General features: G+C 39.0%; 1 protein-coding gene across 3 annotated transcripts in view; it reads right to left on the bottom strand.

Annotated features, from left to right (window-relative positions):
* Positions 1-23892, bottom strand: part of STK24 (serine/threonine kinase 24) — a 54019-nt gene that overhangs the window by 6469 nt on the left and 23658 nt on the right. For 2 of the 3 annotated variants that reach the window (XM_013174414.3, XM_048072725.2), the window contains exons 3-9: positions 11414-11470; positions 8265-8373; positions 7993-8150; positions 5968-6153; positions 4885-5030; positions 2197-2320; positions 1687-1755 (exon numbers count right to left, since the gene is read on the bottom strand). In XM_013174414.3, the coding sequence (XP_013029868.3) occupies positions 1687-1755; positions 2197-2320; positions 4885-5030; positions 5968-6153; positions 7993-8150; positions 8265-8373; positions 11414-11470 (849 nt within the window). Of the gene's footprint in view, positions 1-1686; positions 1756-2196; positions 2321-4884; positions 5031-5967; positions 6154-7992; positions 8151-8264; positions 8374-11413; positions 11471-22350; positions 22493-23892 lie in introns of those variants that run through there. The other variant, XM_048072727.2, reaches the window with a different exon arrangement.

Raw genomic sequence — 23892 nt, 5'->3', positions numbered from 1 at the left:
AGGGGTTTTTTGTTTTGTTTTTAAATAACAGCTTTGCTTAGGTGCACCAAGCTTCAGATTCCTACTAGCACCAGAGGCAGGGCCCAATAGTTGAACAAACCTCTCCAGTCACAGCTCCTGATTAAGTTGTACCAGAGTTCAACTGAAAAGGGTTTTTACATCTACAGTCTTCTATGTCAAAAGCTTTGAAGACACCATGTTGACAAAAAGCTCTATATACCTAGTTTTGTTCTTTTGGGGGGAGTTCCGTGGTAACTCATTAATTTATCTGGCAATAATTCCTGAAGGTGCAGCTGTGTCTTCGCTAAACAAATGGAACCCTGATATATAGCACGCTGCTTCTTCCAGAAAGCAGAGAGTTGCCATGCCCTTAAGAAAAAGGAAACCCTGCAGCGAAATTCTGGAGCAGTTTGGGAAAGTTGTGGCTATCCACCAGAAGCTGCATGAAAGAGGAGTCTGAAGCATGAACCAACAGCAGACACCAGACTAAGACTTCTCCCACTGCACGAACAAGTGTTTGAGGAAGAACTCTCCTGTAGCTTCTACACACTGAGGACATGGAAGCAGATGGCAGTCTTAAGGACTACTGTGACAACAAGCAGCAATAAAAAGAATGGCCTTGAAAACAAGAATGGCAAGCAAGAAAGGGAAAAGAAAAAGAGAGCAACTAGTTAGCAATACCATGGGAAGGAAGAACCCAGAGATCTCCAGAAGACACGTAAGAAAAGGCATGGTGGAGAGAAAGTGAAAATAGAGAAAGGATAAAAATGGAGGAGGGACTGGGGAAAATAGTGGATGTAAGACCCACATCGTGCTTGACAGGGGGGAGGAAGGAAGAAGACCTAAAGGAGATGCAGAGCAACAAGAAAAATATTTGGGTGATGGGAAAGTAGGGAGTATCCTTCCTGAGCAGCATGCAAAACTCTATAATAACCTACTGAATCATGATTTCATTCATTAGAACAAAATTAAGACAACTTTTTTCACTAGAACAACTTTATTTCTGTAATGGTTACAATGGTTGAAAGCATTATTTAAATAAAATCTTTCATAGCAAAGATAGGGCGAGAGGGCAGGGGGTTTTTTGTTTGTTTTACTTGTTTTTAAGATAGAGTTCTATCAACGCTTGTAAATAATCACATATAAATAAATATCTTCCCCTTCATATTATTTTTATTTATCTTAGTATTTGGAAAAACAAATATAAAGCAATATAAAATTCAGAATGGAAACAAAATACAGTTTTCAATCTGAAATTCAAAAGTTAAATTCTTCCTGGGCTGGGCTGCAGCCAAATATTGGAACAGTGAAAAGCTTAAATTTTGTAACAGATAAAATGATACATAAAATAGTAAAGAGATAAAGCAGTGTCAAAATAAAAAATAAATAGGAATGCTCTAATCCAAATATTTACTTACCTTTCAATTTTTCATATTCATTGTTTTCAGCTGTTAGCTTGCAAGCATGCTATTGCTTTAGTATGGGTGATGTTGCTACAATGTTTAAGTACCACTGCTGGAAGCTAAACTAAGATCTTCACTGACCCACATGAAAGCAACCGCTACAGGTAAAACTAACACAGTAAGTTCTAAATGGGTTGTAGAAACCTTTGTAGAAACCCTTTCATCCTTTTTTTTTCAGAGATATAAATCACAGAATTGCTTAAGCTTTAAAGCAATAACTCACCTCTGCAAATAAAGGCGATATAACTGTAGACAGGCATTGGGATAGAGGCCTCTTTGGGATGTCCTTTTCCTTAGGAAAAAAAAACAAACAAAATTTGGAACAATTTAATTTCTGAAAAGAAGCATCTTCATTGCATTCTGTTTCTAATCAGTGGGGAAAAAAATAGTTCCAACACGCCACGCTTCATGAAAAATGTGTTTCTATGTATATACGAATATGTAAATCATCTTGCAACACAGTGCTTTATTCCAAAGCACTGCGGAGAATGGAGGCTGAATTGAAGTTTAAGGCTCTAGCACTCAAATATCTGCAAACTCAAAATTAGGAAGAAAAAAAAATCCTACCAAGCGTTCACCAAATCATACACATGCTGATATTTACAAAAAGTTTTACAATTTAAATGCTTTCAGAGTCATAAAAAAATAGACTTGTGAAAAATACTAAATCACCCCACTAAATTATTATAGCAATAATTATGTCCTTTTACAATACAATCAACACTTCGAGCACCTTATTTCTTTGAAACTCCAAAGGCTGGGCTGCTCCGTTCTCTAGATTCTTGGGGTCCTTTTCTCTTATTGTAAAGATCCATTCTCCTGAATCACTCCCACCTGAAGCCTGGCCATCTGGTTCACTGTGAGGAAAGGAAAAAAAAAAAGGATTATTGTTCATGTTCCTTCAACTTAAAACTTCCACTCAAGACCAAAATCAGGATTCTGTTGTGCAAACCAATGAAAATAAAGACAATTGTGAAAAGTAATACAACTTATCTTTTGGGGAAATTAATGGCTTTTATAATAGAAAATACTACGATACTTCACTAAATGCTAAATTAACTTCAAAAAGAAATAGAGACATCAGAAGATTGAAAATAACTTCCCAAGTTACATCAAAAAACAACACGAAGTGTATTATTTCTATGTGAAATTGTCTTTAGCGTAGTATCTCAAATAGCTAACAGAAGACAGGGAAAAAAAACAGAAGAAATAATCCACTTTTTTGCCTAGAAAAACAGTTAAGACAATAGCTTAGAATATCGTTGTAGAAGTCCCACAGGACACTTGGTCACATGGCCAATGTCTCTACGTCCAGGCAGAGGCCAGTGATGAGCGGTGTCCCTCAGGGGTCTGTCTTGGCACCGGTGCTGTTTAATATCTTTATCAGTGACACAGGCAGTGGGACCGAGTGCACCCTCAGCAAGTTTCCAGATGACACCAAGCTGAGTTAATAGAGCAGAAGGAAGGGATGCCATCCAAAGGGACCTGGACAAGCTTGAGAAGTGGGCACAAGTGAACCTCAGGAGGTTCAACAAAGGTGCAGCACCTGGGTCAGGGCAATCCCAGAGCTGAGCACAGCCTGGGAGAAGAACTCACTGAGAGCAGCCCTGCGGAGAAGGACGTGGGGGTGCTGGTGGACAAAAAGCTCGACACGAGCCAGCAGCGTGTGCCTGCAGCCCAGCAGCCAACTGCGTCCTGGGCTGCACCACCAGAGGGGTGGCCAGCAGGGGAGGGAGGGGATCGTGCCCCTCTGCTCTGCCCTGGTCAGGCCCCGCCTGGAGTGCTGCGTCCGGGGCTGGGGCCCAGCACAAGGAGGGCGTGGGGCTGTGAGAGAGGGTCCAGAGGGGGACCAGAAAGATGATCAGAGGGCTGGAGCGCCTCTCCTGTGGAGACAGGCTGAGGGAGCTGGGGGTGTTCAGCCTGGAGATAAGAGGACTCTGGGGAGAGTTTACTGCAGCCTTTTAGTTCTTCACAAAGCTTACAGAAAAGACGAAGGGTGACTTTTTACACAGGCAGATAGTGATATGACAAGGCGGAATGATTTTAAACCAAAAGAGGGAAGATTTGATTAGAGGTTAGGAGGAAATTCTTCACTGTGAGGGTGGTGAGGCCCTGGCACAGGCTGCCCAGAGAAGCTGTGGATGCCCCATTCCCGGAGGTGTTCGAGGCCAGGCTGGATGGGGCTTTGGGCAACCTGGTCAAGTAGGTGGCATCCCTGCTCATGGCAGGGGGGCTGGAACTGGGTGATCTTTAGGGTCCCTTCCAACCCAAACCAATCTATGATTCTGCGATGCCTTGCTAATTGAGGTTGGGGATGAACTGACTGATTTCTTCCTGATTCAAAATATTCAGCTAAAAAAAGTAGGGACACAGCATGGATTTAACATATTATATTGCCAGAAATAAATCTTTTGCCACATTTTTTTGTGGATGGCGTTGTAAACTAGTTTTTTTCTTTAACTCCTGGAAATTCAAGAGAAAAATAATATTTATGCTGAGAAAAACCCTTCACAGTGTTACATTTCACTTTGCTCTATAATAAATCTCCTTCTCTAAGCTCATTTCTTTATGAGCTGTGAATTAGAGTGATCTCCAAGAAAACCACCAATTAGAATAGCATCTTGTGGATACTGTATAAAAAGTATTTATAGTGCCCTACCAAGCCAAAAAGCATATGATCAGCATAAGAAAATTCTTCAGCATCTCTGCCTGAAGTCACATAGAACTGTCTGTCATGGAAAGAGGCAGATCTGCTTTCCATCCATGCATTAGCTCTGGGGAGCTGATCGATTTGGAGAGTTAGCACTCCATTGGATCAGCACGTCAAATCAATTCACCCTTTTATCACATCTAATACAAGGGCTGCTGTGGAAGCAGAGGGGAAAACAGGCTCAGAGATTATGCTAAATTGTGTCATAAGCACTCAGCAACCATTTCGGTTCCAAATCCCCATTATCATAGGAGCATTATACCACTAACCCTCTCTTACATAGAAGGATATGCTGCTGCTTGCTTACTGCAGGTAGCCAAAAAGAAAGCCAGCCTGCCACCAAGGAGACAACTCCTCTCCTTACATGGCCGCATGCACGCACAGCACAGTGCACAGGTACACTGCTAGCTGGTTGTGCAGGGTGAGGCCTAACTTTTGCTCACAGGACAGAAGCACAGCTGGCCTTCTGTCTAGAAACGACCCTAGACCTTACATAAAAGAGAAGATAGTAAAGAATGGGCCAGGACAATTATTTTCAGTGGTTATTTGCATAAAATCCCTTACAACACTGAAATTAAGATTTCATTAGCTTACCAAGGCTGCTAACCTGAAAATCTGTAAATAAATAACAGAACATAGGAACATATGTGGTAGAAATAACTACTTGCCTCTTTATTTACAAAGAATATTTTACAAATTTGTCAGACTTACGTATCTGAGTCATCAGAGCTGGAGTCATCGTGACTTTGTTCAGATTTCCACCTCTTGTGCCTATCAATAAGCTCAGTCAGGTAGGAAGTTTTCTTTGCATTTCGTAAAATAAATTTGTGTTTTAAGAGTTCCTTTGCAGTAGGTCTCTAAAAAAAAAAAAGTATATGAAAGTGTTAAAATGACTCACTATAAAAAGGTTAAGAAAACCAGGCCAATCTTGATGCAAATACGTATTTATAAAGACATACAGTATATACAAATAAAAATTAAGATGCTGGTGAATATGCTGCCCCACTCCATAAATGCTGAATTATACTACTTCCTATGTAGAGACTTATGATAAAACTTTACAGAAGTGCCAAAACAATATATTAAATTAATTTCCTTTGACATTCAAATGTAGTGGAGCCTGGGGTTATCATTCACAGCAGAGTTTTCCAACATCCCTACAGTTATTAGAACTGTTGCCTCCACTTTAAAGCTTTCTGAAGAGTTTACATAGTGCTTTACTAACCTAGCTCTTAAACCTCATATATAAAAACAAATACTCACAAGAAAATCTCTCCCTTTTAAACCAGTTTCTGCACTAAGGTTAGGCACAGCAAAAGTATGTTTGCCTCCTTAAAAAACTGTAATTATTTGTTGAAGGATTTCTCAGTTTTCAACTTTACTCTGAATCCCGTCTGTAATATATATACATACATATATATATAAATGTATGTATAAATCTTTTGATAAAATCTGATCAAGTTTATCTGTGGGTGGGCTATTTCCTTACCTGTCCTACTCTGCCTGTGCATCTCAAAATGCTTTGTCCATTTTGAAAGAGTAACTTCTGCATGAAGTAAGCTTACAGTTCATTCATTTTTTAAAAAACAGAGTGGTAAAGAAATACTGTTGTTATCAGTAAAGGAAAAAGTAACTGAACCTTAAAAGGGCAAGTTGCAACTTCCAGTTAATCTTTCCCTATAAGTCACTAATAGGGATTCCCCCTTTAAACTCCTGTAAACGTTTTTTTCCATAGAGAATTCATATAAATCAGTCAAGTTCTTTATGACATATTGAAAAACAGTCGAAACTCACAAAGCTTGGGTCCTTGTTCAAGCAGGCCTCTACAAATTCTTTGAGGGATTTACTGAAGTTTCCTTCCAACGTTGGTGGATTGTTCTTAGGAATGAGGAACAAAACCTTCATCGGATGTAATTCTGAATGAGGTGGTTCTCCTTTCGCAAGTTCTATAGCTGTTATGCCTAATGACCAGATATCTGCCTGTAAGAAATAATCATTTTAAGATGAAGTTGGAGAAAGAAGAAAATGTTGCTAGCAAAGGTAGATTTTAAAACTTTACTGTAAATCACTTCATATGTAAATTGTTCTTATTAACATAGTCTGATTATGTGGTTAACCACATAAAACAAAGGACAGAGAGTTCATCAGTTGTTTTTACTCTACTGCATAAAGCAGTTCTAGTAAGAGTTTGAAAACTTTTAAACATTCAAAATCAGTTATAACTAACAAATCTTTTTAAAATAATGTTAGAGTTGTTATAAACTAGCACTTTGCCAACTATATTCAAGTTTACTATTTATGTATGAGGCAGGACTCAACAGTGTGATAAAGATGTCATAACATGCAGAAAACACTTTTATTCAATAAGCATTCGCCAGGACATCTACAAGAAATTGAATAAATTAGAATATAATTTTCCTGGGGTTTAAAACTGCCTCATGTATCATTCTTTTCACAGACTAGTGAAACACAATCTAGAACAATATCATGCAATTTTTTCACCCCAATATTTTAACCAGTTAAGTACTTGGTCCAAGTAGCTTCTGAAACATGGGAAGTGTTTTTCTACCAGATCTGCTTTGTAAACCTCCTGAAAGACATGTCTTGTAGGCCAAGAAAGCCTGCTGTAAATGAAACCTCTCTAAAGTCATGCTCATAAAAAATGCCAATCCAAAGGCTTACTGACAAGTTAGAGGGACAAGTCAAATAACGCTGCGGAGATCAATGCTAGATCCGGTACCATTTAATTTCAGTGATGAGTTGGATTCACGTTTTTACTGGATGTCACAACATGCAGACTCTTGTTTTAATGTAGATATATTTGTTTCATAGATTTTCATCATCAAAATGGACTATTCCTTCCAGGAAATGTAGTCTCCCTAGCTCCAAACCCTACTGTCAAATCTGCCCGAAGTAACGCATCCTAATACCTTACGTTCTGGTGAAATAGCACATTGGGTTTACGTGGCAAGGCTTTGGTAGCGAGGAGCTACCAAAGATCTCTGTTCCAAACAAGGACAAGGTATCAATTAAGTACATTCAAGTTTTGGTTTTCAAGATCTATTTCCAGGTACTGGATAGAGTAGAGAATTAATTTATCACTACTGTCCTTATTATGTGACCCTCTAATCCACTCTGTCTCTGCTCAGTTGGTATCCCAGGTTCTCTCTGACCAACTCACACAGGACTACAGGCTGATAGCTACATAGCATTACTAAAAACAGACTCCTCCTTCCTTGTTCAGACAGTATTCTATTATTAAGAGTGTAGTTACTTAATTTTGTAAGTCAACACGGAAAAAAATCTAAGTTAATTAGCATACCATTGAATTTATGAAATGATGCCTTGTTAGCCCATGTCACAGAACCACCATCTCACACTGAATGCAGAGGATTATATATGTAAATGAGCTTTGAGTTCAACTTAGCTGATAATGCTGTTATTAAGATAAGTTCTCCTCAATTCTGAGTATAATTGTGAGTACATTTCCTCTGGTAGGAAAGCTTTTTCTTGGTTATGAAAGAAAAATGTCACCTGTGAAGAAGGTTCTTTGTATTAGCAACTGAGAGTTATTATATCCACTTCCTTCTGAATCTCAGTTCCTCAAGAAAAATGTGTTAAAGCTATATAAATCAGTAATTTTCTTCTGCCAGACTTTCAGTCACAGATGAAGCATGTATGTTTATGTACAAAAATCAAGTTCATATATGTTTATGCATGCACGAACACTTCGTTTTTTTCCCCTCACGTATTTATAACCCTCTACTGTTAATGACCTTCCTCCACAAAAAATGAAAAATAAAATCCAATGTCTTTTACCTTTGAATCATATGCAGATTGCTTTATGACTTCGGGTGCCATCCAAAATGGTGTTCCCACAAAGGTATTCCGCTTTATTTGTGTATCTGTTAGTTGCCCTGCTACTCCAAAATCTGCCAGTTTTACTTCTCCTTGTTCAGAAAGCAATACATTAGCCGCTAGAATAAGGAAGAGGAAATAGTGTTAGAAGAGCTCATGCAGTATAAATGAAGACTCTTGCAAAATCACATCTCTTAATTTCAACTATCATGATACAAATAAAAACGATTTACCTTTAATATCTCTGTGGATTTTCTTTTCTGAATGTAAGTAATCAAGTCCTTTGAGTATCTCCCTCAGTATTGTGGCAATCTGGGTTTCATCAAGGGAGCCAGGTTCTAACTAGGAGACAAAAGAAATATTTATGTCTGTGTATAAAAGGAGAAATAGAAAGACCAGAAATAGAACTGTGAGCATGAAAGAAATCTTTCTGCCACACCTCAAAACTTCCTGTTTGCTAACTTTGTAACACAAGATACAATCCACAATACCCTCAAGAAAATACATAGTTTTAAACTAAGTTGTCTTGTGAGGAACAAATATTTAAGTTACCTACAATGCTTTTAAAAGTTTGTTAAATGCTCCATAAAGACACAATTTCAAGTTATCAAGTTATTGCTTTGTGGTCAATTCACAGATATACACAGTCTTTGAAAAGCATTTACATTATAATCTTTTTATTAAGGTTACAATGAATTTGGATGTGCAAGCCTACAGGCCCCATATGGACCCGAATCTCAAAGCCTGAGAAGGAAACAAATGCATTTCAGGTGCCACATCAGCCATCTTACCCAACATTACTATGTCAGATGAGATTTTGTGAAGCTCCCCAACACACATCTCAAAACTCTAGGCTGACAAAGCCCTGTCTGTTTAAAAAGTTACTTTTTCCACATAAAATTGAAGGTATGAGTCTGCAAATCATTAGAATGAGCAGTTCTGAGTAATTTCATTCTGAGAAGAGACAGCAGGGGGAGGATATCTCACAGCTCTCTACATTTGAGACGAATTCTGCAACTGAGTGTGCCACTAACTTTAAAGTGATAGAGGAAAGGTCACTACCTGAAACAGGCTTCCTAACCAGTAAGGGCATTTTGAGAGGAACTCAGACTTGGAGAACAATATTGAAAATACTCTCAAGAAGGGGTGCAGAGCAGGACGCGTCGATCTCTGCTCTCTGGGGACAGCGACAGGACCCGAGGGAACAGCATGGAGCTGGGACAGGGGAGGGTCAGGCTGGGGGTTAGGGAAAGGTTCTGCACCCAGAGGGTGGTTAGGCACTGGGACGGGCCCCCCAGGGCAGTGGTCACAGCACCGAGCCTGATGGAGTTAAAGTGCTTGGACAATGCTCTCAGACACATGGTCTGATTTTTGGCTGGTCCTGTGTGGAGCCAGGAGTTGCACTCGATGACCCTCGTGGGTCCCTTCCAACTCAGGATATCCTACGATTCTACTCCAGTATTCTAGGCTACCCCACAAGAACTGCCACTGAAAAACGTTTCAGATAAAAATAAAATACTACATCCATCAGAAATCCTCACCTAGTAAGCAGGAAAAGAGGTAAGATTTCAGCTAATCCCAACAACGTATTATTTATTTTTAATCTTTGTAGCCTTGCTTTCAACTTTTTTTTGCTTTTCTCTAGCTTTGAAAACATCCTCATAAATTGTTCATCTCAGCATTGATATTATCTCAGTAAAACTAACATTCTGTTCTTATGAGAGCACCAAATAGGCATATACGTGCTGCTGCCACTCCCTGAAGCCCAGAAGACATTCTCAAGGCTTTGCTAGGCTGCAAATGCCAGTTCAAGACTTGGCGACCACGACGCATTACATCTAACAGTGGGAACTCTTCTGTCAGATGTTAGCTTACCCAAATGAGCAGAAAGTTGTGAAAACAGGCTGTGACTTAGAATACTGGTGCCTCTACCTTCACCACAAGCCTATTAAAACTGAGAGCCAACGTGCGTGTAATTGCTTTAAGTGCACTTTCTCTTGCAAGGTGTGACTTTGAAAATAGCCTGTGTATTCAAGCACAGAAGGCACCAGGCTAGTAAGTCATGCATACACTTCAACCACGGAATTTGAGGCCCCCGTGCAGCCTTGCTTTGTGTAAAAGCAAGACAAAGTGTGCCAATTCTCATGCTGGATTCCAGCTGAGAACCATAATGTACATGTTAGAGGTAGGAAAACATGCAGCAGGACATGAATTCAAAGTGCTTTTCTGTCAGAACAAAACTATCACAACAACCAACAAACTTCTTTTCTAGCATATTTTTATTAGGAACATTATATATTTCTACATAACCATAGAATTCCTTCCTAGAGGATATGGAAACTAAAGGTATAAATGGGTTCAAAAAGGTAATCCCAATTAAAGTATAGCAGCTCAACTGCAGGAAGTCTGCGTTTACCAGCCCCTCCTCTCATTCTCAGGATGTCAGCAGCAGACTGCCACACAGGCATTTACACTTCTACTCTTTCTTCAAGCATTTATTAGTTGCCCCAGGTGAGAACAACAAACTGTGCTGCAGACAGTCCGTCTCAGTTGGTATGACAATTTGCACGTACTCAAAACATGCATTCTCATTTTTATAGTATTATTATTTTCAAAATCCACAATAAATACAATACTCCATGTGATTTTTCATTTTTCAGATGGCTGAAGTGAATTGCCAGCATCCAGTCCAGGAAAATGTAATCTACATTGAACCTTTTGAATTATGATTCAAAACTGGGCAATTATTTTGTCAATTTACCTGGTGCAATTAACCTAGTCTTTCAAACATATTGAACTATCTCTGTAACCATTCTTTGGTAAGCAGATCTCCTTGCAGGTTTAGATACAGCATTCTTTGAGGGAGAAGAGAAATGGAATGGATACGGTTCACTAAATTTGCAATTTATAAGGTTGTGCTTTTTTTCCTCTTCTTTCTTAACACAACCAGGGAGAATTGTGTTAGGAGAATTATGAGACAGAAAATACTGTTTTCAGCCTTTAGTGTTCTCGGGTTGACTGAAGATCAGCATTCAAAAATGTTTATATCCTGCTTCCAATATTAGGTTGCTTAGTTCCCTACCATCTCTATAAATAATCAGTCATGCCTCATGGAAAATAATATTTTCCTGGCACTGACAAGCATTTTTTTCTCCTTTACTGGAATATCCAAATTAAAACAAAATGTTTTGTTTAAGGCATCTGGTTATGCTACCTTCCAAGTTAGAAAGTAATAATTACACATGTAAGACCATAATTTTCTGCTATTATTACAAAAAAAGAATATCACACACAAATGATACCACTACCGTTTCCAAAATTATAGCAAAGGAAAATTAAGTATGTGAGGCAAAGTAACAAAAATCATATAAAATTTACTTACTAGATCAAGAGCAGAGCCACCACCCAGATATTCCATTATTATCCATAACTTTGTATCCTGCAAAACAAAAAACAACAGAAAACACGTTAAGTTTTAAGTTATCATTAAGTTATAATGGGAATCATTCCATTCTTTTTGCTGAAGAATCTACTCTTTTAAATTACTGTAAATGTTTAGCTGTTCCTCTAAAACACCTTTGGATTATTCTTTAAGATGTGATATTATTTTTAGTTCCACCTGATGTGAAATTAATTTAGTCTGTCACAAACTATTTATGCAACTATGTGTGCTCAAAAAAAATAAAATAAAAATTCTGTTCATCTAAATCGACAGGAGAAAAGCTACTTCACATTTACCAGTAGATAAGAGTGCAGACATTAGAAGCTGATTGCTTCTAAATAACTGATGCATACTCTTTAACATCAAACTCGAGTTCATTTCATGGTACCTCCTTTGTGCCCTGACACTAATACTACTATAATATGGATTGTAACCAGGCAAGAAGAGATTTATCTTCAATTCCTGCCAAACAGTCATGTAGCAGGACACCTCTTGCCTTTATGCTGAAAATATAAAGAACATCTTCAGTGTCTAATCCAATGGTCAAAGCTTCAGAACTGGGAAACAAAAAGACTAGAACCAAGACTGGAAAAATACTCTGAAGCTCTGAGTTCACTTATCTATTAACCCGCAGGAGCCACCCACCCACTTGTTCTTATCACCCTCCTGACTATATTTTGAAAAGTATTTGCTGAGGCATGAAAGAGACGGGACACTCAGTGAAAGCGGAGGACTATAAACTCATACCTTTAAAAATTCTGATTATAAACATTCAAAATACCAAATAAACACATATAGTAGATTTCCTTTCCTTAGTATAAAATGTCTTGATTTTATTGATTATCTTTATCCGTACAGATACTGCAAATATTTTCTTGAATAACCTGACTCCTGTCTAGGTTGAATTTCATTTAAAATTTACTCTTAGCATCTCTGCATTGTTTCAGCTTCTTGAAAGGTAGCCCACAACTTATCTGCCTCTGACCTAAGGAAGAATACAGGTAAATTTTCTCCACTAATGCTCATGTATCTATATAGGGTATAGAATTTTGGACAACTATGTTCAAGAAAGATGAAGCAAACTAGTAAGATACAGAATAAGAATTATTTAAGAGAACTACTGCCATTTGTTAGCTTTAGATAGTAAAATAAAAGCTACAGAAAAAAATCAAGCTACTATATTCTCAAGGAAAAGTTTGATACATATTACAGGAGTGTTTAATACAATATATACAATACACTGTTAAAGAGACTGGATCCAGTCACTACTCTCTGCTGTTTGCAGTATTTTATTCTCAGGTACTCAAAGAGAAGCATCAAATCCATCCACCTTACAGTAACGTATTTCCTGTAGGTAACAGCACACAGCCCTCCCCACCTATCTCCAGTTTCACACACTGTACCATTGTTAGGTAAGATCTTGGATTAGTTCCTTCATCACCCACTATTTTTAACACAGAGATCCAATTAAATTTAGATACTTGTTCTTCGGGAGTCAATGGTATTTGACAAACATACAATCTTGTTAAAAAAACACTTTAAAAGAACCAAAACTATTTTTTTTTTTAGGGAAAAAAGTAATTTTTAAAATACAATCTATCTTATCGATGTATAGCATCTGGATAATGCTTAATTTTGCAGACACCACAGCCATTCCAAGAATTACTGCTTATCTTGAAAGAGTTCCTTAACAATTCTGAAATATGTACTTCGCTGCTAAGAGTTTCTCAGATTTTGCCTTAAATGTTCTGGGTTCTAACAGTTCCAGAACAAGCATGCTTCTGAGAGGTGTCTTGCTGTCACTTCACATTCAGAAAACTTCCTCAGCACAATCAAAATTATCACATATATTTTACATTTTTCTACATATAAAAAACCTCACCTGCTTCCATCTCAAAACTGGTTTTCTAAAGCAGCATGATATGCCCTAAGTATTCCAATTTTATGTGTCTGCAAATAGTAACTTGAGTACAAACGTGTCAGCTGTATCACTCACTACCTGTTATTTCAATGCAAATGCCTGGGTGGAAAAGAAAAAGGCAGAGCAAATGAACCCCTTGATCCTCTCAAAAAAAGAAAAAAAAAACAAGGAGTCAAGAAGAGATGCACCTTCTTTTTTCTATCTCAAATACCTTGCGGGTTTAGAGAAATAACTTATAATTAAGATATAACGATTTCCCCAGAGAAATTCTCACAAAACTAGATATTAAATTTCCCAGCCTCAGAATCAAAAAACTTTGAAAACAGTTATTTAAAACAAGTTGCAAATTAGAAATCCAGAAGTAGCATAAAATAACTAAAAAAAAAATAATTAAAGAATGTACATTTAACTGTGGAGATACACAATTGTGTAATATAAAATTACACAATAATAAATTACAGAAGTCATAGTCTTTTTTTTTTAAATCATCACTTATCTTTTCATTTTTTCCCTCGTTTGCTCAGCCTTTTCTCCTAAAGCTTTCATCATCAACTGCTTAGGGTCATATGTCTGAATTTACAATATAGTAACCATGAATCCAGTAAACTCAGGAATACTAAGGTTTTAAAACAAATCTAAAATTCAGTAAAATGTGGAAATGCTGTTAGGACACAACTGTATCGATATCCCAGTGTGAAGCTAAGCAGTAGCTATCTATTACAGTTATGGCACCTTTACGTTTGTAGCCTCAGATTAAAAGTGATCTTTAAAGCCCTATAGTTCATCTTTCCCCTTGCCACAGAAATACAGCTCAATTTCAAAGACAGTATTTATTTCAAGTTTTCATCATTCATGCAAAATACCTGCAAAGAGGTAACTACTGTTCTAGTGAATCTTAGCAGCATCTTCAACTAACCCTTACTGGAAGTCTTTGGCTTTCTCAGTTAAAATCTGCACACACCGCTTAACAAGAAAAAGTTTTAAATGCTTTTGGTGAAGCAGTTTTAACGAATTGCTTGATACATATTTTATTTTTAGAGCCAGTAACCTGTATACACTTATTTTATGCCATGCAACAACAGCAAAACGCAAGTAGAGCACCACTGTCAACTCACTTTGGCATCACCAGAGTAACAAACCTCCCTCCTCTTGCCCTTCCTTTACAAGCATCTCTGGCATGCCTCACATTCCCTAACTTACTGTCACTTTCCTTTTTAAAGCTGCTGAAATTATTTTTCTTGCCTGTACTTCTTTCTTTGTTCGGCACATATTCCCCATTCTTCCTTTCGAACAAAGCACCAAAATCATTAAATCTTCTATAGCCTAGATTAATAATTACATATTTACACAAAATCACTCGCATTTGCAAAAAGAAGCTACACTTACATACCCAGACTAGGACCATTAAGCGTTCAATTTTAAGATCTGAAGTAAGACCAATTGTCTTCTTTTAAGCATCAGTCCCAACATAGCATTGATTTTTCTTCCAAGTACAGTGGAGCCATGGTGAGTCATCAAGCCAAATTTAGGATTACTATTTCTCTAGATGAGCACATTAATTGAAGGCACACGGTACATTTCCTTTTTCAACGCAGGAACAAGAGGTTTCTTCTCTGATGCCATGAAACTGGGCAAAGGAACAGTTTCGGAATCTAAAAGCTCTCTCACAAATGCAGAGTTTCTATGAACCCTTTCCAAACTAGGTTGCTCTTCTTACAGTTGGACTTCTAACTCTAAAACCACACAAAAGCCTTACAATAGCAGCTTTATTTCTGAAGTATTCACCATTAATTCACTTATATACCATGAAAACAGTTTTAAGATAAGTGCAGTTTTAGCAAGTAAAGAACTTCTCTTAACATGTAAAATCAAGGACCATCCACTCCCCCCCAGCTATCCACCAAAAAAAATCTCTAGTCTCCAAAGCAGAACAGAAATCAGTGTACAAGAAATATACAGAAATAAGTAATCAAGATTAAAATGTTTCTTTAGAAGTCATTATGAAGCTAATAAAAAACATTTCAATAAACATGGAGAAGACTAGCGTCAGAGATGCTTTGTGTATTTGTTCGTGTATTTAGCAGGAATACGCGTGTTTTAGTGTGTATACGTGTGTTTCTTTGCGGTGTGATATTAAACAGGAGAGATTCACCTATGTACTGGGTTTATATGGCAAGGTTTTGGTAAAAGGGGGGCTACAGGGATGGCCTTTGTGAGCAGAGCCCAGCAGCTGCCCCATGTCAGATCAGAGCCAGCTCCAGCTGGCTCCAAAGGGAAACGCCGCTGGCCAGAGCTGAGCCTGTGAGCAACACTGGTTGGGCCTCTGGGAGAGCAGAGTTGAGAAACGGAAAGAACTGCTGCGCAACAGCAGCTGGGAGACAGGAGTGAGAAAACATCAGAGACGCAGCCCTGCAGCCCCGCAGGTCAGTGCAGCAGGAGGGCAGGAGGTGCTCCAGGCAGGCAGCAGCAGCTCCCCTGCGGCCTGTGGAGAGGCCCCTGGTGGAGCAGGCTGTCCCCCTGCAGCCCACGGGTCCCACACGGAGCAGATCTCCACGCTGCAGCCCGTGGAGGAGCCCCCGGTGGAGCAGGTGGATGTGGCCTGGAGGAGGCTGCGGCCCATGGAGAGCCCCCGCAGGAGCAGGCCCCGGGCCGGAGCTGCAGCCCGTGGAGAGGAGCCCACGCAGGAGCAGGGGGTCTGGGGGGAGCTGCCGCCCGTGGGGGACCCGTGCTGGAGCAGTTTGCTCCTGGGGGATGGACCCCGTGGTACGGAGCCGTGTGGGAGCAGTTCTTGAAGAGCTGCTGCCTGTGGGCAGCCCCCGCAGGCTCAGTTCGGGAAGGACGGCATCCCGTGGGGGGGACCCCACGGGGAGCAGGGGCAGGGAGGGACCGTGAGTGAGATGAAGCGTTGGGGACTGACCGCAGCCCCCATTGCCTGTTCCCCTGTGCTTCTCACGAGGAGGAAGTAGGAGAGGGTGGATGAGGGAAGGTGGTTTTTGTTTGTTTTCTTTGTTTCTCAATTCTCTACCTTGTTAGTAATACGCAATAAATTTTATTAACCTCCCTCTGCTGAGTCTGTTTTGTCCATGACAATAATTTTTGAGTGATCTCCCCATCCTTATCTCAACCCTTGAGCCCTTTCCATCGTATTTTCTCCCCCTCCTTCCCTTTGAGGAGGGGGAGTGAGAGACCAGTTGTGGTGGAACTCAGCTGCGCAGCTGGATAAAACCACCACAACTTAAAGCAACCAAACCAAAGTATATAATGATGAAAATGTACCTAAATCACCCTTCTAGAGGGAAGGAGGGGTTGCAGAGAATAAGATAATACAGCGTCATGAACAAGAAGGACCAGAAGAACGTGAAGCACCAGCTGACCTGTACAGCACTTCAGAATTTAGCCAGAAGTCTTAGAACAAGGAAGTCAATTAACGCAGTTTGAAAACAGTTGCACAACCGTGAGCCCGTCTGTTTTTAAGTGAAACAAAATCCTCCCACCTATTGTACGAATATTTCCCACCTTAAATTCATGGTACATAATTAGCAGCAGAATAAAAGGTAGTTAATAAATAAGTGCGAAATCCTTTTACTGAAGGCTTGGTTTGTTTTGGAGACAAATGATCTGCACATTCCACTCAGAATCTGTATTTGCAAACATTTTAACATGTCAATCATTACAAGTCAAAAGGAATCACAAACTACAAGTTACATATTTGAAAGAAATACACATCTGCTAATCAAAATAAGAACTACATTAAATTGATCTACATACTAAAAGCTTTTCTATCCTTGGATTAGTAGAAAAACCTACAGTATCAAAAGACAGAAGGTGTCAAAATACCCTGAACAGAACCTCAATTAATCTGGGAAAAACAAACTAGTTACAGAACTGGTATGCATTGCACAACGTGATGCAAGATATTTTGTTTAATAAAAAACAGTTTAACTCATATACATGCTGAAGTCGTAAGGGCCAGAGAGAGAGACTTATAATTCAATAATGGTATAAATTTAGTGTTAATTTTCATACTGATTCTCCAGCATAAGAAACCAGACTAAAAGCACTTGACATACACAACCTATACAACAGGATAGCTTCTCTACATTGCATTCCTGCTACAGGTTGTACCACTCTTCATGGAGATTTGTCTTTTTCTAACCTCTCATTTAAAAACACCATGGTCAGTCTGACAGCTATACCAAACAGAAATACTATTTCTTAGATGCACGACTTAAAAAACATGATCAGTCATCACGGATCTCACTTTATGCACCTATTTTAATCTACCTTGTCCTCCAACTCCTTGTCTTGGAAGGAAAGAAGGATTTTACAGACACTTCACACTTGTGTTTTTAACTATGCATCTGAAGCCCATGCTCAACTATACCACCAGGTGGCACAATCACATAATGCCAAAGATGCTCTCTCACTGTCCCCCAGACCCAAAACAAGTTGTGCACCAAACAGACAGAAGCACAAAAACCACCCGTCTAAAATGAATCTGAAAAGACCTGGCACTCCAACACTCTTCATAAAAAGAGGAAGAGATGATTAACCAAACAAATACATCCTATTTCCTCACATTCATCAAGTTCAACTTCAGGCATCTTGTTACCCATTCACCATCCCCTTTGAACATCAGGTCACAGTAGCAGTCCCTGCCTTGTTATACAGGATGAAAAACGGGCACGCTCTGGCATACGAATCCTCATTACCGTGTTAACTCAAATGGACATCTGTGAGTTTATACACAGAGATAAGGTACTGATCAATCAGAAAAAAAAATAGGATGCCATAAATGATGCATCAATACACTAACAGGAAATGGTATTTACCTAATTGTGGCACTTTCTTTTCTTAGACAAGCTAAAACCATTTCACAAACAACAATAAACGTTGCCATCCTCTCAAATCTGAAAACATCTGTCAAGAAGTATCGAGACCTCCAAAATATTTTACATGCCTTTCCCCAAGAGCATACAACTTTTAGAAAAAAAGAATATACATACAAGAAAATTATTCTTCTAGACTGTTAGAGAGAAGGCACCTATAACATGAAGTATCACCATTAGATCCTTGAAACTCATCAGGATTTGCAACCTTTCCAGTTGTTAGCTGACTGTTCAATGTCTAGATCCACAGATGAGTGCTAGAACAGTTACTGTTTGTCCAAAAGTGAGTTCTTTAATGGTATATACAAAGATATCAACGCTATTCAGCGAATGCATGGTTTTGGCAACAAATACATGCAGCTCCACCTCAGGGCCTCAATTCCTGTCATATCTAGACTAGTTATAAATATTACCTATATATATTACTGGTTCAATTCAGACCTAATCAGAGCTAGATCCAGTGTTACCATATGTTAACAGTGCAAAACGCACCATTTGCTTTCATGCCATTCTTTCCAGAACACGATCCTTGGACAGAGAAGGTAAGGAACGCACTGTTAAACTTCAAACGGCACTTCCACATGCCAGTTAGATTGCGCAATGTCATTTAATAACTTCTTTGACAGATGAAAGGGATGGGACGAAGGATAGAATTCACTGATCACAAAAGAAAGTTATTTACACTGCAGCTTCTCCAAAAGGTGAATACCACGGGCACCCAATTCAGTTAAGTTTAAGTAGTAAATAATCAAGCTCTCCCCCCTGCAAACGGACAAATCGATTCTACCGCTCCATATCTAGCTCCTGTGGCTGTACAACAGCTATCAAGAAGGGCTATAATATTTTTACAAGCTTTTGGAACTGTCTTCACAGGAGACAAAACCAGATAAAGATCTTTCATCGCCTATTCACACCACCTTTCGCAGACAGTATAGTTTGTTCTTAAGCACAATCTCAGTAAGTACTGCTGTTTTTCTTGCATATCTGATAAGCAAAAAGCTCTCTAGCCTTATTATGAGGAATAAGGAATTCCACTATCACTCCAAAGCCTCCTAACAAGCTTATTGAGTTTCATCATTCACTGAATCCTTCGCTAAAAATTTCCTTTGACAAGTTATTCATCTGCTAATATTCTTCTATCTATTTCCACCTACTACAATAAAAGCTTGTATAGATTGGTGTATCGTTTTATCAAGAGGGATGTTATTTGTTTACAACATCAGATTCCATTAAAAAAATAAGAGAAAAAACTACCAAAAACCACCATCTATATGAAGACATTGATACCTGAAGAACCTGAAAATCACATGGCATGAAAAAAAAAAAAGTTGCCTTTGAAGAACAAAAGACACTATTTCATGAGAGAACAAGGCTAAAGTCACACCTATTGCCTTAGCCACCAAAGATACTCTCTGGATAAACTGTCCTCTCCCTCCCCTTTTCTCCTCACCATCCTGTCACAACTGATGGTCCATGCCCTAGAACAGTGTCTTCAAGGACTGTCCAGTGTTCTCAGAAAGAAGAAACTGAACACCAATTGAAACACGAAACAGCCACAGTGTCCATCTTTAATCTTGGAAATTAGTATTCCCCACTTTGGGGTTTTGAAGTATTAAGACCAAAGGCAGATGTTATGAAATACAGATGAAGATATTTATTCATCAAGAAAGCTGATGCAAAAATCTGGTCATGCTGAAGTAGATAATCTCGTATACTACTGAAGACCACAGATAAAGTTTATTATTCTTCTTACATGCATGACTGAATATTATTATCAGTTGACAGGCTCCAAAGAGAAAAAAAAAACATTGCTCTGAACATCAGTTTCCTCCAGTAAAAAACACAAAGACACAAGAATAACTAGATTTGCCTTTGAAAGGGATTTAAGTATTTCATGAATCCCAGAGCCTCCAAATAACAGAACACCTCCCACATATAGCTAGGTCTCTCATTTTATTATAATGAATATCCACCAACAACTAAAAACCAGTGTAGCAATTCTTAACCCTAAAAAAAAATAAAGCAACATCTTCCACTGACTTTAGAAAGTTACTCAAACAAAGAAAATAAAAAATGCCTTTTTTTCCTTCTCATCCACTCCCAAGAGAGGGTAACCCATTAATAAAAATATATTTGTGATTCTCTTTAGCTTGTCTTACAGGAACAGAATAAACTTGATAAGATTTACACTAGCTTCAGTGTGGTACTGTCCATTTCCGCACTTTCAGTAATACCTTGCTAAGAAAAAAAAGTGCTAGAATAACTCCCAGAAGAAAAAAAAAAAAAAGGAAAAAGGAAAAACAAAGCAGTTGTGAAAGTTTCATTCATTCAATCTGATTTAAATATATATATATTTGAATATTTTGCCTCTTTGAATACCAGAAGAAGGGACATAGAAACAACACATTGTGGAAAGACTACATACTAAGAAAAAAAATCCTACAGTTGACCAGTATATTTACGTATGAAAGGTAGAAGATTACAAAATATTTTTTTCCAATGAAACTATGAAAGCTGATTACTGCAACAGAAAATCTCAGCATTTGGAAAAAAAAAAAAACAGCAAACAATTGTTGAACATAAACAAAAACCAAGCTAATTTAATCTATCAGCTTTGCCAGGACATATAAACATTTTAAGTCTGAAGGAGCTGCAAGTTCTTCATAAAATCCATAGGTAAATCTACACTTACGTATCTTTGGAAGAGAATTAGATGGGTTATTATTTTATAGGATGACCTTAACATTTTCAAGGTACAACCTACAAACCTTTGTATTTATACAGTACAGCCCAATAAGAAAGCCAGTTAGGTAGCAATTATTAGAAGTACTCTGCATAGTCAGAAAGCTCTTGCCTAGGCTTAAAGAAGTCAGACTAACAGCCAAAAAAAAAAAATACCCAAATCGTAAAAAGGAAAACAAGACAGAAGTTGTTACACAGGGTACCTGCAGTCATGCAGGACATTAGGAACAGATACATCTTAAAAGGTCTGAATGTCAACTATGCTCTCCAAATCCACACCCCTAGACAAAATCTGCTCAGCAAACACATAATTCACTTTTACTAATGGTCTACTCTACTCACAAATATTCTCATAAGAAAAAAAAAATGGCAACAAAGTTCCTCCTCATGTTTCCAGCCACATTGCTAGAGGGTTTCACATTATGTTTACTGGAATAAGAACAAGAAAAGCAAGATCTATAGCTCAGCTTTCCTATGAATGATCTGATGGGGTGTGGAGCAGAAGTCACTCCTGAAAAGTTTGCTTTTATAAAAAATAAAAATAAATAAAAAAGCTAACAGCTAACATGGGATTACTGTGTTTACATTTCTGATTCCAAGATAAACAACTCTTCATTTTCAATTCATCTTCCTACTAAATAATAATTCTACAGGCATTTAGAATTGTATACAGATACAAAAAGACAAAGAAAGACAGCTGTGCTATGTTTAGGTGGCATCTCTGAGAAAAAAAAAATCCAAAAGATCTATTTCATAGAAGAATGAAATGCAGCATTTTGTTTCTACAGAACTTTCTTCAGGTAAAGCTCTCTAGAAGTCTAAACACACAAAGAATTAGGTGGAAATATCTGGGTATGAAATTAATCATTTGGAGATCCATTAAAAAAAAAAAAAGTCTTTTTCTTTTAAAACTGTGTGGAGCAAGCATCTGGTGTTCGTCCCCCCTCCTCCCCCCAACTTTATCTTTACGGATTGTGAATTGAGAAAAGCTCAAGTTTTGAATCTCATCCAAAATATGGAAGACAAAACAAGGGATGGAGGGGAGCATATGTCTGAGTACAAACCCAGGAAGTATAAAGTGTCTTTTTGCCTTACACTGAGGGCACAAATGGACAAGGGTTACTGACAGAGATGCGTATCTTCACGAATCTTAATGGGGCTGCAACCAGCTGATGAGGCCTCAGGGAGTTCTCAAAAGATTTCCATGAAGGAGTCATGAACAAAAACCTTTAGGAGATGGTAATGCTGTACTGAAGAATATTACCACGCTGGGGTGCAGGGCTGATGAGCGTATTTTGTCTGGGGAGCATTTCTGAGGCGCTTACCTCCTTTGAAGTCTCTTGGCGTCAGGATGAATGCTAGCTGTCCTCGGGCTGCCATCCCTTTGAGGGGAGGGAGATACAGATGAGCCCAAAGGTTCTCTTCTAAACACAAGTCCTTATGCAAGCTGGCCAAAAGGTCCCTGCAATCAAAGAAATCATTGTGGTTTTGCATGTGGCGCATTTATGTCCTTTAATCAAGGTTTGTCAGCCATCTAACGTTCAACCACAAAGGAAAAAAAAAAATAAATGCATCTGCCAGGTAGCCAACGCGGAACAGAGACTAAGGAGAAAGAAGAATTGTTCATTCCAGATTGGACACTGTGTACTCCACGAAAAACACACGCAGTACGATTTTTCAGACTAAGCAGAACAGTACCCTCAGTGGACAGTATTATGTATGTATATATGCATAAAAAAAATACGATTTGCCTTTGGAATCGTTTTCCAACATACTGAAATTCCTGCCTTGTTCAGATCTCAAGGAAAAGAGAATTGTCATTTCTAGACATACGGACTAGTCAATGCATCCTACAACCTAATGCAGCAGTCACTCTTCAACCATGATCTCTTGCAGTTACACAGCAGTACAAATTGATCCTGAAATGCACTCTTTTTGCTGTACGCTAGTTTAACAGAGCTTGCAGAGCCACTCGCTAGAGGAAAAAAAAAAAAAAAAAAGCAACAATGAAAGTTCTGTCGCACTGATAAAAGATTCCTTTTGCTCAACATTTAGATTTAGCAGACTTGTGTTAGCATCCCACCATGCTAGAGCCACGAGCTCCGTGTTTCCCTTAGCCTGAGTCATCCCTAACAGTGTCCATATTCTCAGGCTCCCTGGCGTGTCTCCTGGGGACGTGCCCTTCCATCACAGAAAGAATCCTTACAGCCCAGCTGTCACAGGCCTGGGCTTGTCACACTAAGCACATGATTTCCCAAAGCTCCAAGCTAATGGGCAATCTTAGTTCATACCAAACCCAAACTATGTTATAGTAAAAGCAAACAGACACACAATTCTCGTGGTGGCTGCAAAACCGGTTTCTAGCTAACAAACAAGCACAAAAAACTTATACAAGTACAGAACTGCACCCATTTCACTTTCTAAAGCAGTGGGTAACCACTTCTATGGAACACTGCACAATGCCAGAGCTGAGCACAGCCTGGGAGAAGAACTCACTGAGAGCAGCCCTGCGGAGAAGGACGTGGGGGTGCTGGTGGACAAAAAGCTCGACACGAGCCAGCAGCGTGTGCCTGCAGCCCAGCAGCCAACTGTGTCCTGGGCTGCACCACCAGAGGGGTGGCCAGCAGGGGAGGGAGGGGATCGTGCCCCTCTGCTCTGCCCTGGTCAGGCCCCGCCTGGAGTGCTGCGTCCGGGGCTGGGGCCCCAGCACAAGGATGTGGGCAACCTGGTCTGGTGGGAGGTGTCCCTGACCATGGCAGGGGCTCGGAACTGGGTGGCTTTAAGGTCGCTTCCAACCCAAGCCATTCTGTGGTTCTATGAACACCAAGTGTACAGGAGACCATACTCTTCCATTTCCCACTGATCTA

Source organism: Anser cygnoides, chromosome 1, assembly GCF_040182565.1.
Source record: "Anser cygnoides isolate HZ-2024a breed goose chromosome 1, Taihu_goose_T2T_genome, whole genome shotgun sequence".
NCBI lineage: Eukaryota > Metazoa > Chordata > Aves > Anseriformes > Anatidae > Anser > Anser cygnoides.
The sequence above is the reverse complement of the archived record's forward strand: the minus strand, read 5'-3'. Positions and strand labels throughout refer to the sequence as shown.